Source organism: Pararge aegeria, chromosome 12 (genome assembly GCF_905163445.1).
Source record: "Pararge aegeria chromosome 12, ilParAegt1.1, whole genome shotgun sequence".
Classification (NCBI taxonomy): Eukaryota; Metazoa; Arthropoda; class Insecta; order Lepidoptera; family Nymphalidae; genus Pararge; species Pararge aegeria.
The window spans coordinates 5,624,855-5,642,076 of record NC_053191.1 but is presented as its reverse complement, the minus strand read 5'-3'; the positions used below and the strand labels follow the sequence as shown (position 1 = coordinate 5,642,076).

The window sequence follows — 17,222 nt, the reverse complement described above, 5'->3', positions numbered from 1 at the left end:
ACCACAAGACGCTCAATGGACACGTCTTTTCGCGTGGACACGTGACCGAGGTAAGTGAGAATGCAGATAATATCTTCTGGATGCAGGCACTCTTCTCTCTCACTCTCCATCAAATTTTTCCATAGTCGATCTAGATTTAAACCTTGCATATCAAGGCTTATTTTTGTTTCCCACTGAAATTTTTCCCGCGTATTTCCCCGGAATAAAAAGTATCCCTTGTCCATAATGATAGCTAGCAATTCATCAAGAGCAGTGCGGTGGTAGAATATAGAGAAATATATGTAACAAACATACAGATACACTTGGACATTTAAAATATTAGTACGGATTAGTATAGATGACCGATAGGCGACCGGAGTTGTTATCATTCGGGCAGACCGTATCAAGTAGGTAGCACTCCCTGTAAATTTATCAATTTAGTGCAACGATTTACACTTTAATGTTATACTCTTTAGGTATACGTATATCTATGTATAAATTACTTGTAATATAGATATGACATGCCTTAGTCACGCTTATATGCCAGATAAGGTTCAAAATGATTCATTTATATTTCATCACTTACTTACGTATTTCGGTTTTTTATTCATGCCGCATGTCTACCATTTTCTCGTTCTATGAGATAGATCTGTATACAATTATTTTTTTAAACATCTGCAGGGCTAGCACAGGCAGGAGACAAAAATTATATCAAGGCATATACTAATTTCGGCATTGACGATAGGAGAGCCGTAGTTTAATTGGAGAAAGTGCTCAGGTCGTATCATAATAGGTATTTCGGTTTTTTATTAATGCCGCATGTCTACCATTTTCTCGTTCTATGAGATAGATCTGTATACAATTATTTTTTTAAACATCTGCAGGGCTAGCACAGGCAGGAGACAAAAATTATATCAAGGCATATACTAATTTCGGCATTGACGATAGGAGAGCCGTAGTTTAATTGGAGAAAGTGCTCAGGTCGCGATTGTCGCAGATTGATAGTCGCAGGTTGAAATCCTATCGGTTCCGAAAACTTTTATATGCATATTAAATTCATAAAAAAATATATATATATCCTCCGATTATATCCCCTGACAAGGGATATAATTATAGTTTCCACCTGCTAAAGCACGGGAAAAAGGATAAGAAGTTTACCCCCGTTTATTATTACACATATATTATTTTGATATTATTTACACTTGTGCGCCAGTGCTCTGAGAGTTGATAAAGCTGTGGGAGAAAACTAGCTGTGGGGTAACTTAGAAAAGCTAGCGGTGCGTGCTGGGATTCGAACTCGGTCCGGTTTGTGAAGTCGAAGGCCTACTGGGTTATCACCGCTTCAAATTTATATTTAATTTTTAATTTTATTAATTGCAAAAGAGATAGGTAAGTAGATTTATAATAATGAAAGTGATGTTTCTTTCAAATGAACTTTGATTTAAGGAGGAAGGAGGGTACGCTTATCCCCAGTGGCGTGCACTTCATACATGCGCAAAAGCACTGCATACCCAAATTAGTTTACATAACTCGTATTGGAGGGGAATTTTTCCATTTTGTGCCATGTACCTGCTTTATGCATACCCTGTGCGTGCACAGGGTTTTCGACTACTGGGTTGCGACTACTGGCAGGGTTTACTGCTTAAAGAAAAAAAAGAAGTATATAATTATAAAAACAATATGCTTTACTCAAACAAAACTAAAGAAATAATTTCCTTAATTAACATTAATACAATAAGTTATTTATATTATTAAATTATTCTACTAATTCGTATATCCTTACACATTTTCCATCCCAACCTTCAGCTGTTGTTGTCTGAAACAGAAAGTTAAACATTTGCAGTGACTATATCAGGGGTTCCCAACCTTATTGCGCCAGCGGCGCACTTACAAGTTAAGACATTTTACACTAGCTAGTCCGCACTCTAACCTAGCTCGTTGAAATCGATAGGCCGATAGGATCAAAAAATAAAAAAAAACATCACAAATAATACATTTTAACAGAGAATAAAGTAAAGTAATTCTACCCCAACAAAGGGTTGGCTGTGCTTGGTGATTTTCGCACAATTTTTCAAATTTTGGGACCAGCCGTGACACCGTTGAACAAAGGCTATCAAAACAAAAAATATTTATAATTTTTTTGAAATACAGAAGGAGCGCTTTGCAGCGTGCGCCTCTGTACTCTCCACAAAACCCCGGTGCCGCGGCGCAAAGGTTGAGGAGCCCTGGACTATAATATACTTTAAATTAATAATTAAAAGTATTGCAATGAATATTAATACTTTCAATTAATGTAATGCATTATTGCACTCTCTACCAAAGCAACACAGTGAAGGTGAATCAAATCACGTCGTCACATGTCTCATTTGCAAAAGGTGTAGCACTGGGTTGCTTAGTCTCCCCGTTGATTTTTAACGCTTATAGTTAGAAGGTACATTCTGCTCTAAGATTGGAATGATATTATCAGTATCGGAGATCCGAAACCGACTCCGATATGCCAACACTACGTTCATGGTATCCAGTGAAACTCAAATGTCAACACTCTTGCAGAGACTGGAAATATGTATTGAAATATATATTAAATAGTTAATGCGATAAAAGCTCGAACACAAAAATGGCTGTAGATGGATCAGATAAACTAAGAGCCACACCGCCGCGTCTCAACTGCTTACTTAAAATTAGTGATGGGTCCGACGGCAGAACTTGCTTACTATTTCGTAACTCCGGGTTAGTACTGAGAATTCTTGACTACACCTAACAACTTTGGCGTACCTATGATTCAAACCTGGGGCCACGCGATTCGTTGTTAAACATGCTAACTACAACTGCTACTAACGAGACAGTTACCAAGAAGGCCGTTTGCAGATCTGATGTTCACGATGATAAATTATTCCTCAATTTCTTAATTTTAAGTTGTTGAGTATAAAATAGTATCATGGATTCACTGATTTCTTAACTTGTTTTTAATTATAATATTATTGCCTGTACTGTTTGCGTGAATACTTAGATAATCTTTATGCGATTAAAGTTCATTCTTACCACGATCAGTGATTTGTCGGTAAATTCTCTTATATGTTTTGATTTTCTGCCGTTATCTTCTATTTGAGTCTGTACAAGGAGATTGCCTTCCACGTGCATTAATGACTTAACCTGAAAATCATAAATCAATCGGTTTTCTATACAAACCAATTCAAAACATACAAAGTGTTTACTTATGACAACCCTATTGAAGATAAAAGACCGACACGCGCATAGTACCTACGCTACGCGACGCGTACCTAATAAAGTGACAGGAGTCACATGATTTTAATTTTGCATGCTATGTTAGGGCTGTATCTGATTTATTTCAGTAGAAACTATCGCATTGGTTTACTCGAAAACTATTAGGTTTTCGGTTTCACAGATAAGTCTCAGAGATAGTACATAATGTACCTAAAATTGTTTCAGTTTTCATTTACACGTTGTATTTATATCTTTTATATAGTCATAATTAACGGACAAAACATATGCCCCCTGGTGTTAAGAGAAAAATAATTTTCATTGAACTATGCAAAAAAAGGGGAAACAATTATTAGGGCATGCAAGGAACACGTTCTGCAACGTGACACTCTGTGTCCATCATCCTTAGGCGAAGGTGTTCAGCCTCACGTGCCTGTGATTACACCGGCAAAAAAGCCCTTTGGACCGGAACTTTGAAGGGATTGCTTTGGTGGACCTGTACCTCCCCCGAACGAGCCCTGTCACAAAACACTCTACCTACTGCTACCGAAATATTCAATAATGGAATCCTAGGAAACTTGTGCCTACTCGTTATCGCAACTTGAGGGTCTTTCATATAGTATATAACTAGCTGTTGCCCGCGACTTCGTCTGCGTTTGATCTTGTTTTTTGATGTGGCATTCAATTTATTTGTAGTTCTAAAAAAATTAAAGTTTTCAGTATCGCTAAGCCTCTATCTCCAACCACATTCATCAGATCTACACAAAACTTGGGCAAAATTAAATACATATTATAACCTCTATAGTACAAAAATAATTATTTAAATCGGTTATAATTTGTCGGAGTTATGGTGTAAAATCCCCTCTCCCAAAGGAACCGAGCTTAATGTCGGGATAAATAGTATCCTATATTACCTCTAACACTTCCAAGAATATGTGTACAAAGTTTCATGAGGATCGGTTAAGTAGTTTTTGCGTGAAAGCGTAACAAATTAACTTACATTCACATTTATAATATTAGTAGGGATGTGCTATTTTAAAAAACTACTAATTCTATTCGAGAATAGATGTCGCGGATAGATGTTTGCTATAAATAAATTCTATCAAACTTAATAGTATTATAAATGCGAATGTTGGTAGAAACCGTCAAAAAGGTAATAAAGTTGCCACCAGCCGGAATCGGAAATTAAGAAACTTTTCCGGCCCTTGTCGATAAGGAATGTTTTCAAAAGAACAGAACAACATTCACCTTTTATAATAAACAAAACATCCTACTAATATTATAAATGCAAAAAGTGAAGTGAAAGTTTGTAAGGTTGGATGGAAGGATGGATGTTTGTTATTCTTCCACGCTAAGACAACTAAACCAAATTGATTGGAATTTGAAATGGAGACGGATAATACCCTGGATTGCTGCTTTTTATCCAGGAAAAATTAACATTTCCCGCAACATTTAAGAAAAAACAGAAAAACGCGAACGTTGCTGCGTTGGTAATTCTAAGGTAGGTATTTCATATTATTTTTTTGGATCAACAGTTTTGTATTCCTCGCACCTTAATTCCATCTGGTCGGTTTTCATTGAACTCTTCGTCTAGTTTGAAGGTGATGACTACTTTTCGTATCGGAGTTGTCATGGTTAAGGAGTACGACCCATCTTGGTTCTTCGTCAGGATACTTTCGGGGGATAACGCCATCACCAATTTCCGCGATAGCAAACCCACCTCTGAAATTAACAATAGACAAATTAAGCAAAAAAAAAACAATAAAAACCCCCCCAGCACGGCTAGCATGGTAAGGAGACAATTAACTCCCCATTATATTATTTATAAAAAAAATATTTAGTAGGTACCAATAAAACAGACTACGTTTATTTTAGGGCTAGATGGCGATGTACCTATGTATTTATTTATTTATACTATTTATTTGTACACCACTCAGAAAAACGAAAAAAAAGAACAAACACATGAAGAATGAAGCAGGATACAAAAGGCGGCCTTTTCGCTAAGTAGTAGTTGTATTGTCTGTAATATATTTATTTATTGTTATCTATACATACAAACAAATTCGAATTGTAATTTGATATCGTTTCAAATATTAAACTTTTATTTTTTAGTCTATTGCCCTCGATTTTTTTTAAGTAGGTATTTACTCTCATAGTTGCTCTACATTTATTTTAATGCCACTAGAAATCATCAAGCCAATTAAGTAGATACATTGTTATAGAGGAAATGTCTACAAAGACCTTGAAAGCTTAACTATACGTATTGGATCCCTACCATTACAAAAACTAGAGATTATTTATGGTAATCATTTTTGTTTATTTCAGCAATTTATTTAATTACATATTATTACGCTTTAAGAAAATATATCTACTGTGTAAATAAAAATGTAAATATCACATTTTAAACCTACAGTTCGTTACAGACTGGCCTTCTTACTCAATAACGTGATTCCTATTAGGTCAATGTAAACTCATTAATTGTTTATTATTTTACGATCTACAAGAGAAACTCTTTTTTCTTATATTCCGTTATAGTGTTAATTAATAGTATATTAAAAATATAGCCGACCCAAACTGGGCTCACTTAGCAAAGGACATAGCAAAATGGACATCGTTGGAGGAGGCCTTTACCAAATCTGGGGTTCTTGTAATAGGCTAACATTTCTAACAATTAATTTAAGTACACATAAAACTAAAATACTAATATTAAACTAGCTTAGGTATGTAAATGTAAGTTACAAGAAATAAAAGGCTTTTTGAAGTGAAACTTCTTTAGAATCGTTGTGATTTCAATCTGGATGCAACGGAAAAAACGACAGGTAAGAGACACAAATACAAAAATGTGTAAGATGAAGCCGGCAAAGAATGAGACAGAAATATACATACTATTTTGTCTTATTTTTTCCTATTTAAGCCACCAAGGAAACCGAATAATATCTAGATAAAGAAACACACACATAAATGTATAGGACAGAGTGAGATAGAAAACATTATACATTTTTTTACCTATTCTAGTCACCATGGTAACTAAATAATAAACCTTAAATTTATCCTAATAGTTCTGATACTCTACATCCACCCCAGTCTCTCGTAGGCTACTTTTCAGAGGTTACACTTCCGCCGTGTGTGAAAAAATGGCACAGGATTTTTTTTTTTATTACTAGCGTACCCAGCCCGCTTCGCCGGGCTAGATTTTGCTTTATTATTTTATATTAAACAGTAAACTTACATCATTAAATTTTTAATTTAAGTCTCATAATATATTCAATCATTCATTTCTCTCCGTATTCATTATCTTCTATTCTCTTATCGAGCGGGCGAAGATCATTATCTACACCCATGTACACCCAACAATAGAATATCATCAAAGTAAATAAAAGCTGTATTTGACACTTTGACAGTTCAAAAATAGGAGTGCTCCTATCGTCACCAAACTTTACAGGATTACTCACCAGGTCAATCCGGAGATTCCCTGAAAGTTTCATTGAAATTGGTACGTATACCAATTTAAAAAATACGTATTTGAAATTGTTGCAACGTTGGAACAGTCACACAAAAATAGATTAGGTAACTACATACTGATACAGAGGTTGCACACCTTATGATGAGGAAATGTTCTACTGTACCTAAACATAGTACAGTCAAGCTAAATTCCACCTTATGGCTATGTGTTAATGAATGTTTTTCGCAATTCCAACTGTTTTTATTCACCACGCTAACCACAACACATACTTAACTAATTTATCAATTATGATTTTATCTTTAAGTAAATTATTTATTAATTACACCGTACACATTACCTGACGTTATGACATTACTCTTGGCCTTTGTTTACCACGTGGGAGCCTTCGGCCGGGGCTAGTTTACATAAACTTGCCGCCAAGCATTATAGCGTTCCAATATTATACCGTAGAGAAACCGATTAGGGATATGGGTTTACTATGACTGCCATACCTACTCCTAACAGGGTATCCCGATACCATCTTAGATCGTATCATCTCTTACAAAGTGGCTTTTATTACTTGATGCTGCAATAATGCATCAGCAATGTATAAAAGGCACATGGCGTGTGCGCAGGCCATCAGCGTTCTTTTTACGTGACGCGACCGATACATACCTTTATGTGGAAATCAGGCGCGTTCATGTGAACAAGGCCAATAGCCTATATTGAATTACGCTATGCATTTAATTTACGTAAGAACACCTGTTTATGTTGTGAGTAATCTAGATAATATTTCCATTAGATCTTTACCTTAGACTTGCACTACGAGATGGTCTACTCAGAATACTAAGACATGTCTTAAAATTCGTTACTACCGTCGTTACGGAATTCTTAGTGCATCCGAACGGTTGTTGGTTCCTTCAATTTCTTTATCGTAAGATGTCGTGATTATATCACCCATATCTTTAGTTTATTCTCGTATTGCTGTTTAGCACCTATTTGCCTATTTTTGGCGTGTAAATATTTGCGTTTAATATTAGAACCTAGCATCATAATTTAGACGTTTAATATATAACGTGAAAACCGAAATAATACCTCACAGGGTTTAGAGGTACATTATGTACAGTCTCTGAGACTTATCTGTGAAACCGACAACCTTATAGATTTTGAGTTTTTTAGGTTTGCGTTGCGTAGCGTAGTTACTATGAGCGTGTCGGTCTTTTATCTTCAATAGGGCTGTCAACAACTTGTTCAACACTTAGAATGTTATGAATTCTTTTGTATGGAAAAAAAATATGCTTCTTTTGATTCAATATTTTTACAGGGTGATTCCTTTTGAAGTATACTTCAACATTATTTCGTGATTCGGCTACACGTTGTATAATCGGGTAAAAAAACGATGACAGACTTCATATATACTAGTATGTTAGGTAAGTACCCAGGGTGCCAATTTGTAGGTCGTGTTCTTTGCATACCCTACGAAGTGTTTCTCTGTTTTTAGGCGGTGACGAAAGACCTTTGAAAGCCTTAGTAAAAGGTATACACGCTGACAATCGTAGAGTAGTTTTAAAACATCAAAACACTGCAAGTCAGTAAAATAAATCTTACCAATTATGTTTAAAATATGAAATTATAAGGCCAGGAAACGTTATTAATATAAAAGTCAGTAGTATGACTCTTAAACCAGTTTTAATATATAAAGATCGTGGCATGACCGGTTTCGATTTCAGTATGCAAATTTTTGATGCATTCTACGAATTTTCGTATTCATAATGAATTAAATTTTATATTTTTACTAAAGTGTTTTGACATACTTACAGAAGTGAAGCACCCGGTTTAGATTAGTAATAAAAAAGTTTAGTACTTTTTCATATTATCCCAAAATTGTAAAAAATAACTAAAAAAACGTAATTAAAATTTTGTTAAAGGTCAATTTGACATTTTTTTCCATTGTGAAAATTTTACTGATTTGTGCAAAACGGACTTTAATTAACGGTTATCTTTTACAAGCAGCTTTTCCGGGATAAATATTATCCCATGTCCAACTCCAGGAAGCAAGCTACATGTGTGCCAAATTTCTACAAGAACGGTTCAACAGTTGTACTGAACATAGGTAGGTAACAAACAAACAGACACTCGCACAATTATAATATTAGCATGTATGATGGATACCATAACAACCTATCGGCTTAGTTTATAACCAAATCGCGTTGTATATTATTGTCTATTATCAAAAAACGTATTATTATAAAATTACGCATAATCATTATATATATCTTTATATATATAATTCTTGTGTGCGTGTGTATGTCACTGAACTCCTCCTAAACGGCTGGACCGATTTGAATGAATTTTTCGGTATGCGTTTGGGTGGCACCCTGGATGATTTAGATCAATCAATTCAATCAATACGACAAATCAGCCCGACAGATGGTGCTGAGGTCAGCTAATGATATATATATATATTCTAATAGAAAACCTAGAAAACTAAAAAAAAAAATCCTAGAGCAAGTTTATACACGTAACAGGTTTGGGCAGGTTGGTTAAACAGGTTAAAGATGCCATTATTAAAAATGCACTGGTTATCTGTTTATTTGTTTGTGTGAACGTCTCGCGAGTATAGACACATAATTATTAGTAATAGAACATATCACTATAGATAAAAAGTAGATAGTAATAATATACGAATTTGAAAAGATATTGATCCAACTTCGATAAGCACTTACTGATACAATGTAATGTAATGCAACTAGGTAAAGTAAACATAATAAATTCAAGACTTCTTTTTTCAAATAGGTATATCATAAACACTTTTGAAAAGTTTGTCGTTGATTTAATTTAAACAAATTTAACAATATAAACCCTGTTAATAAACGTGACATAACGTCGGAATAATTAATTTTGCTTGGGTAATCATTTCTACTTAGATGATTTTGGAAACATACTTCCAAATTGTTTACGTACTGAAAACTTAGTTCAATAAATACTTTCTCATTAGGCATATTTCTCATGCCCACCCAACTTCAAAATACTCAAGTAGACATAAATTTAATGGTTTTTTTCCTATATTTTGAAGTCTGATATAAATAACAGCGTAGTGCACAATATTAATAAAAAATAAAGCTCACCTATAAATTTTAGATATTCCTCAAAGTTGTCTGATGTTTTCAACTTATACTTCTTTCCGAGATATTTTTCCATCGCACCTATTAAGGAGTACACTGCACACGTCAGTAATACTAGGCGACCGAGCACGATATAGCTTATAATATAAACAACACCAATCCTACGGCTTTACAAAATAAGGAAATACTAATTTAATAAATCAATGCAGGCAGAATTTGCAATTAGAATCTTAGCTCGATAACAGGTCGCGTCTTACAGCACAGAAGTTCAATTATGCAAATTATATTAATAAGAAATGTAGGTTTAGCTTATTGTTCTACAATTATTACACTAATTTCTAAAGAGGGTAAATGATTAAAATAAATAAATAAGTATACACACATCGCCATCTAGCCCCAAAGTAAGCGTAGCTTGTGTTATGGGCACTAAGATGACTGACGAATATTTTTACGAATAATATACATAAATACTTATAATATACAGATAACACCCACACACTGAGAAACATTTATGTTCATCACATAAACATTTTCCAGTTGTTGGAATCGAACGCACGGCCTTGGACTCAGAAAGCAGGGTCGCTGCCCACTGCGCCAATCGGCCATCAAAAGATTGATCTTTTGATAACTGTAGCTTCATATGTGCCAGATATTTTCTTAAATTGATAAGCATTTTAAGAAATGTGCTAATAATTCTTGTACGGGGGCTATGGTGATACGCTCGACCGTAACAATAGGAAGATCTTCCTCTGCGGGGGCGGGTGATCGTGCTCGGGGACCGAGGTCCGAACATTCTTTTTTGGAAGTTGTATATATTCATTCTTAGTGAACACTTCGCTAGCGCGATGCAGGATTTTTGTAGCGCCATCTAGTTATGTAATGTGGAGACCCCAACAATTCTTATTTAATTATTAAATAGTTTTCAAGAAATAATGATTGAAATGATTTGTTTCACAGCCAATGTTCATAAAATTTGTGACGGTGGATATAGGTAAATATCGGTGCATTTTTGATAGATACACTTCAGTATTGTATAAGACTTAGACGTTGCAAAGATACCTCATGTTATATTAGTCATTAACATAATGTTTCTCACCCAAATTTAAATTCATTGTGGACAATTCTGTAATATATTATTATCTGAAGTACCTTATCTAAATTGACAGTTCTCAATTTATTCTTCTATACTTCGGGTAACATTATAATCACTAAAAGCTAAAAGAGCAATATAAGAAGAACATTATGAACAGAATAAGTAAGGACTGCTAGTACTTAGTTTTTAGATTTATTGTACAAACAGGGTGCCCAACCCAATTACCATCATTATCTAATAAGGTATAAACGCAATTCCCAATTTTTAAGTGACCTTCATGATACCTACTCGAAAACTATGGGCGTGAAGTGTTTCTGCATTTATAAACTAAAGATGTATTAGTTATTTTGTCATAGTGAAAATTAATCAACGCTTCGCTTATGAGGCGTGTATTGATGGGCTGTAAGTTTACGCACATAGATTAATTCTCCTACTTAAAATGTCACTTTTTTTATTCTTTATTGCTTTTATAAGTAAATATAAATAGACAAATGTTGAGAAAATATTATTAACACTCATGATATTTTTAAATCTTTTTTTATTATTTAGACTAATTAAAAAATTGTTTAAAAAAGTTATGTCTTGGACGTCCGTGTTTCTGTATGTGCGGATCCCGTATCTTGTGGTCACTCGGTCACGTGTGGTGGTTTTTTATAGGCTTCAGTATTTTGAGGAATTACTTTTCACGGTATACCTAATTAGATGTAGTTTGATTATTATTTACAAATAATCTGAATTATTGTTATGATTGAGATTATGAGGCGTGCACTTTTGGATTTTCCAACTATTTTTTTTTTTTAAACCATTATTCTTAAACTTTTAACTTATTTACCATTAATATATGAATATACTGTAGGTAAAAATATACTCCTAAGTAGATAGGTACCAAAGATGTGGTGTCCAATGATACTATCTTGCGCACGCCGTCGTCGATAAACTTACGTGGGTAATAACAATAACTATACGTAAGTTTGATCATGTGTCCGAGTATCGTTCTCGGTTAAACTGGCTACCAATTCGATCACGTAGGAACTTGCACGCTCTTTGTCTTTTATATTCTATTTTATTTTATCCTCAGACGCCACCATATTTAAAAGAGCGATTCAACTTTCTTGGTAGCAATGTTCAGTGCTATTTGAGGGCTAAGGATGACAACAGGTTGCATGTTCCTGCCAGTCACTCGCATGCGTATGGAAATTCTTTTACAGTCAAGGTGGTTATACTCTGGAATGGATTGCCAAGAGACATAAGACAGTCTAAATCATTAAGCATCTTCAAAAGTCGTTTAAAAGAATATTATTTATCTACGGAGTCATAAACTAATATATTTGCTCTGTATGTATTTGTGTATATTTATATTTATATATATATATATATATATATATATATATATATATATATTTGTATATATGTTTATATGTGTATGTATTTATTTCTGTATTATTTGTATTTGTATTAGCTGTTTATGTATTATTGTTATATATAGTAGATGTAGTTTATGTTATATATTTTTAAAATTGCACTATCCCGTTTCCATACTCCTGTTCTTCTTTCATTAAGGGTTGTCTGGAGGAGATCGCTTAAAGCGATAAGACCGCCTTTGCGCATTGTTATTCTTCTTGTATTTATGTTTTCAATTTATATTATAAATTGTGTGCAATAAAGAATTTATCTATCTATCTATCTAACTATACATAAACATAATATATCATGATATGATCTATGAATACTTCTATACATATATTATTATGCGTATGGAGTTTGGCTTTTGAACGCGGTAACCTCACATTCTTATTTTTATAACTCAATGTATAATGTCAATGTATTTATAGTTATTTATGCATGTGTTGTATAACAGTGGCATAAATAACTTCAAACAGTCGCTTTATGGTTCCGAAAAGTGGTCGCTGGCTATGTATCTCATAAGAAGTCTCATAGTGATCAAATCAGGAATGAGGAGATCCGTAGAAGAACCAGTTACCGACAAAGCTCAAAGAGTCGCGAAGCTGAAGTGGCAACGGGCGGGGCACATAGCTCGAATAACCGATGTACGTTGGGTCCCAAGCTGCTTGAATGGCAACAGCGTTCGTAGACTCCCGACACGGTGGGCAGACATGACAGACGACATCAAACGAGTCGCGGGAGCCGCTGGACCGAAGCGAAACATGACTGTGGTGCCTATGTGGAATTCCCTACTAAAGACCTATGTCGTCGTTGACGTCAATTGGTTGATATGATGATTACAGGTTACTAAACGAATGCACTGATTTGTGGTAGGTAATTAATTTACTGCTCCATGCTAAGAAGTTTCTTTCGTTATCTCTTAATTACATTTGAAGTGCAAAAAAAAAAAACGTTTTGACGAAATTTGATGGTTAAAGTCGAAGTTACAAGTCGAAATTCGATTTTAGTCGGTCGGTAGAAATAATATCGGTAATTGAGTGCCCGTTTTATTTATGTTAAAATATTGCATGAACTTATAGGTCGCTACACTGTATACGAATTGTACTTAAGTTGTCTTAGTACCTATAACATATTTTGCTCGCTCGCAATCGAGGAGTCGTTTTCGCATATTAAACTCTGTATCCAATACCACTTGTTTTAGAGTCGCAAATCCAGTTCTTTCGATTTTTTTTCCGTTTGTAAAAGGGGTTTGCGACTCTAAAGACATCAATGTTAGGTCCATTTTCCTTTGACGAATCAAAGTAATACTCTAAAACGACTCCTCACTTCCGAAAGAGTAAATCTTGTACTCAGGCTACTGTCAAAAGTCCGTGCTAGAGAACTGTAGGCAAATTTGAGCTTAAATCCAACGACAATGAGATAAATTGTACTCCGATGTTCGGGAATTTCTATCCTTGACAACGACTCTTCGAGTAAAGCGAGCCAATCTTGTACTAAGGCTACAGAACTCTGTAAGTACGACTAGTTACAATTGAACAACTCTTGCGACTGTGGCACCAAGTCGTGCCTGCGGGTTCTAGAACATCCTAGAGCTCACAAAATGTCGATGACAGTCATTCTCTTCTCTCTGGGAAGTTTCCGCACGTAGCTACTCCAGCCATCCAAGCTCATTCCAGAAGCCTCGCATGCCGGTTGCTGAGGACTTCCGGGATAGTGGCTGGGGATCTCGAAAGATCTCGCGTTGCTCTGTCACGCCCGCACACTCCAGCATCACGTGCGTAGGTGTTTCATCTGCCTCCATACATGCTCTACATAGAGGGATGTCGGTGACACCTATAATGGAAAGATCAGACATCTTTCCATTATAGGTGTCACTGACAGCCCTTTAAGGAGCTATGCCCTGTTATGAGTACCACCTTCCTAAGTTTACTTCTATCCAGGCGGAGTAGTTTGTTGGTGTTGTAGTATGTTGGTTTAGGTTAGGGAAAGCTACTTTGATTTGTTTACAATCTGTTGCATTGGCTGAAAGTTGGGAATGCTCTGATGACAGTCATGTTTATTATGCGAAAACTTTGGAACGTTTTCTTCGCTAAATTCTTGAGTAAATACATTATTATCCTTTTTTTTTTTTTGAAGGTTAGTGGAAAACTATCGCTTATAAACAAAGCAACACTTCGTAGGGCATGCGAGGTACACATCCTACAAAGTGCGACTCGTGTCCATTTACCTAAGGCGTAGGTGTTAATTGTTATGCCTCAATAGTCCCAGACGAAGGGACATCAGGGTCGAGAATGATCTGACGGGGACTAGCAGTCACGTCATCACCTCTTCTTAACCTGGAAGACAGTCATTTGCTAAATACTAAAGCAAAGCAACCTGTGTTGTCTTACCTCAAAGTGATGTACCTACATGAAGTCGGGAATCATCAATCATCCCGGGACGAGCTACAAGTGTTGTGCAAGGGAGGCACCGGAGCGTTCCTAGGAGATCCCGGAGCCTCCCAATATGTACTGAGGCTGGCTAACGTGGGGGTTTTAGTGGAGTAGAAATCCCACATAACCCAAATTCTCCCGCAGAGAATCGGGTATATTTTAAGAAGATTTCCTCCCCGTCAATAAAAACAAAAGGTGTAAAGCCTCATTTGGCTGTAATAACACCAGCAACCACGCCTTTCACACCGTAACAGACCATTGCAACAATGATGCTTAGCGGCAGAAATAAATAAGGAAATAGGTAATATTTCCCTGGACGGGCTCTGTCACAAAAAACTCTCAAACTACAATATTTTATTTACTATATCAAAAAGCTTATATAATAGCTAAAAGGTAAGTACAACCATAGTAAAAATAATGCTCATGTACCTTGCTTAGCCTTAGGTACATACAAAGGTCACAGCTCGGTCTTTATACGGTATTAACTATTTAATGTTTTTTTTATGACATTGTTATTATTTTATATTACTGATTAAAACAAGCAAATCATGCAATGATATAATAAAAATATCTGGATATGGATAATTTTTTTTTTTTGGTCTCTAGAAACGGCTCTACAATTTTGTTATTAAATTTATCTGGGTGGACTTTACTTAAAAAAAGAAAAATATTAATGTGTATTTTATAGCACCATCTAGTAAATATCTGAGGAAACTTGTATGGTTGCCATTTTGGATGGATTGAATATAATTTTAAAAGTATTTTATTAAATTGATGATTGAATGGCAAGGCCTGAGCCTTCAGAAAGAGTCACAACACTGTCACAGCAGGTACAACGGTAATTAAACTTACTTAAGTACTTGCCAAGTATCAGTTTAATGGGTAGGTATAATTATTCGTCGCCATAAAGCGGTAGTTAACCTTAAGCTGGGTCCACATATTTTATACGGCGTCGTCTATAGAATTTATAGTTATATTTAAGAACCAAGCCCACCTGATGATAATTGCAAACCCATCGCCTATATTCAACGTTTAAATGAAAACCGAAATAATATTTCGCAGGCTTTAGAGGTACATTATGTACTGTCTCTAAAACTGATCTTTGAAACCGAAAACCTCATAGATTTGAGAAAAAAACTGCCATAGTTTTTAATGAAATAAATTTGATGCAGCCCTAACATCGCGTAGCGTAGGTACTATGCGCCTTTAATCTTCAATAGGGTTGTCATAAGTAAACACATAATAATACAAAAATAAATAGTTATGCTTCTTTTGATTTAATATTTTTACAAGGTGATTCCTTATGAAATATACTTATGCATCCTTCAACATTATTTCGTAATTCGGTTACACGTTGTATAGGCCGACATGCCGCAGGGATTGCAAGGTACTTACAGATCCTAGTAGAAAATGTTAGAAAGTGTCCTGTTTACATCAAAGTCAAAGTCAAAGTCAAAGTATCGTACCTCAATCCGAGGCGCCATCAACCGCCATCAACCCGAGGCGTAGGTGTTAAACCTCATGTGCCTGTAATTACACCGGCAACAACGTCCTTCAGACCGGCAAGGTGATTACGTATCTCGCGACAGCAATGCGACAGGCGTAAACCAGCTGTCAAACGTCACTTTTCCATACAATAAATAAACAAAAGAGACGTTTGACAGCAGTGATTGCCAGATTTACGCCTGTCGCGAGATACGTAATCACCCTGCGGAACACACGATTGATTTGCTGCTTGGCCGTAGAAATAAGCATGGCGGCAGTAGATAATTCCCCGGTTAAAGCTTCTTGCTTTAAGATTCCGCCGAAAAAGAATTCTGTATACTCGCCAATTTATTTGAGATTTGAAACATAAAAGAAACATTCTAAAATTGCAGTTGTCCACGATTGCTATTTATCTCTCACAGGATTATCCTACTTAAATCCATATTAACAAGATACGAAAGTTCAGCCTGTCTTTATATAGATTAAATATAATTAAAAAAAACAAAAAAACTTGAAAGAGATTTACTGTTTTAAATAGACTTTTAGTAGTTCAAAGTTCAAAGTAGAAACGGATAGCTATTATCTAATTTAAATTCCAACCTAACGCCCGCGCCAATCCAAGTAAATTACAACTTATTTATGCACCCACCAATATTTGAATGGTCATAAATCTACATTGTAGCAGCATGAAGTAAATAGGCCTGATGATGTAACAAAGTATTGTTAAATATTTTATTTATCTAAGGATAACTCATATGTAATGAAAAACGTCTTATTATTTATATTCCAAGGGAGATTGATGGAGGTATGGAGAAGCATCGTGCAGAAACGAAACCTTTTTCCTATGGGATTCGGTGAACAATCATAATTGTTTATGTTTTCTGCATTACTTAACTCCTCCTTTTGAAAATGCGTTGAAATTATGATACGCGATATGATTTTTCAATAGCAATTTCACGTAGCAATGTTAATACGACCCGCAATGAAGTCAATGATATATTTTAGACAACAGAACATTACTATGGACATACTAAAGTTTAAAT

General features: G+C 35.2%; 1 protein-coding gene across 1 annotated transcript; it reads right to left on the bottom strand.

Moving 5' to 3' along the window:
- Positions 1 to 1,643: 1,643 nt before the first annotated feature.
- LOC120628236 (fatty acid-binding protein, muscle-like) lies at positions 1,644 to 9,956 on the bottom strand. Its single transcript, XM_039896505.1, has 4 exons — positions 9,769 to 9,956; positions 4,751 to 4,920; positions 3,019 to 3,129; positions 1,644 to 1,795 (listed from the first exon to the last, which is right to left on the bottom strand). The coding sequence occupies exons 1-4, from the start codon at positions 9,839 to 9,841 to the stop codon at positions 1,736 to 1,738; spliced, it is 414 nt and encodes a 137-aa protein (XP_039752439.1). The 5' UTR covers positions 9,842 to 9,956; the 3' UTR covers positions 1,644 to 1,735.
- Positions 9,957 to 17,222: the final 7,266 nt, after the last annotated feature.

Excerpts from the sequence above, each read along its gene's own strand:
- LOC120628236 (XM_039896505.1), bottom strand. The coding sequence starts at position 9,841 with ATGGAAAAATATCTCGGAAAGAAGTATAAGTTGAAAACATCAGACAAC. Across the intron at positions 3,130-4,750 it reads ACCGACCAGATGGAATTAAG|GTTAAGTCATTAATGCACGT; the intron begins GTGCGAGGAATA and ends TATGATTTTCAG. Across the intron at positions 1,796-3,018 it reads CCGACAAATCACTGATCGTG|ACAACAACAGCTGAAGGTTG; the intron begins GTAAGAATGAAC and ends TTTCTGTTTCAG.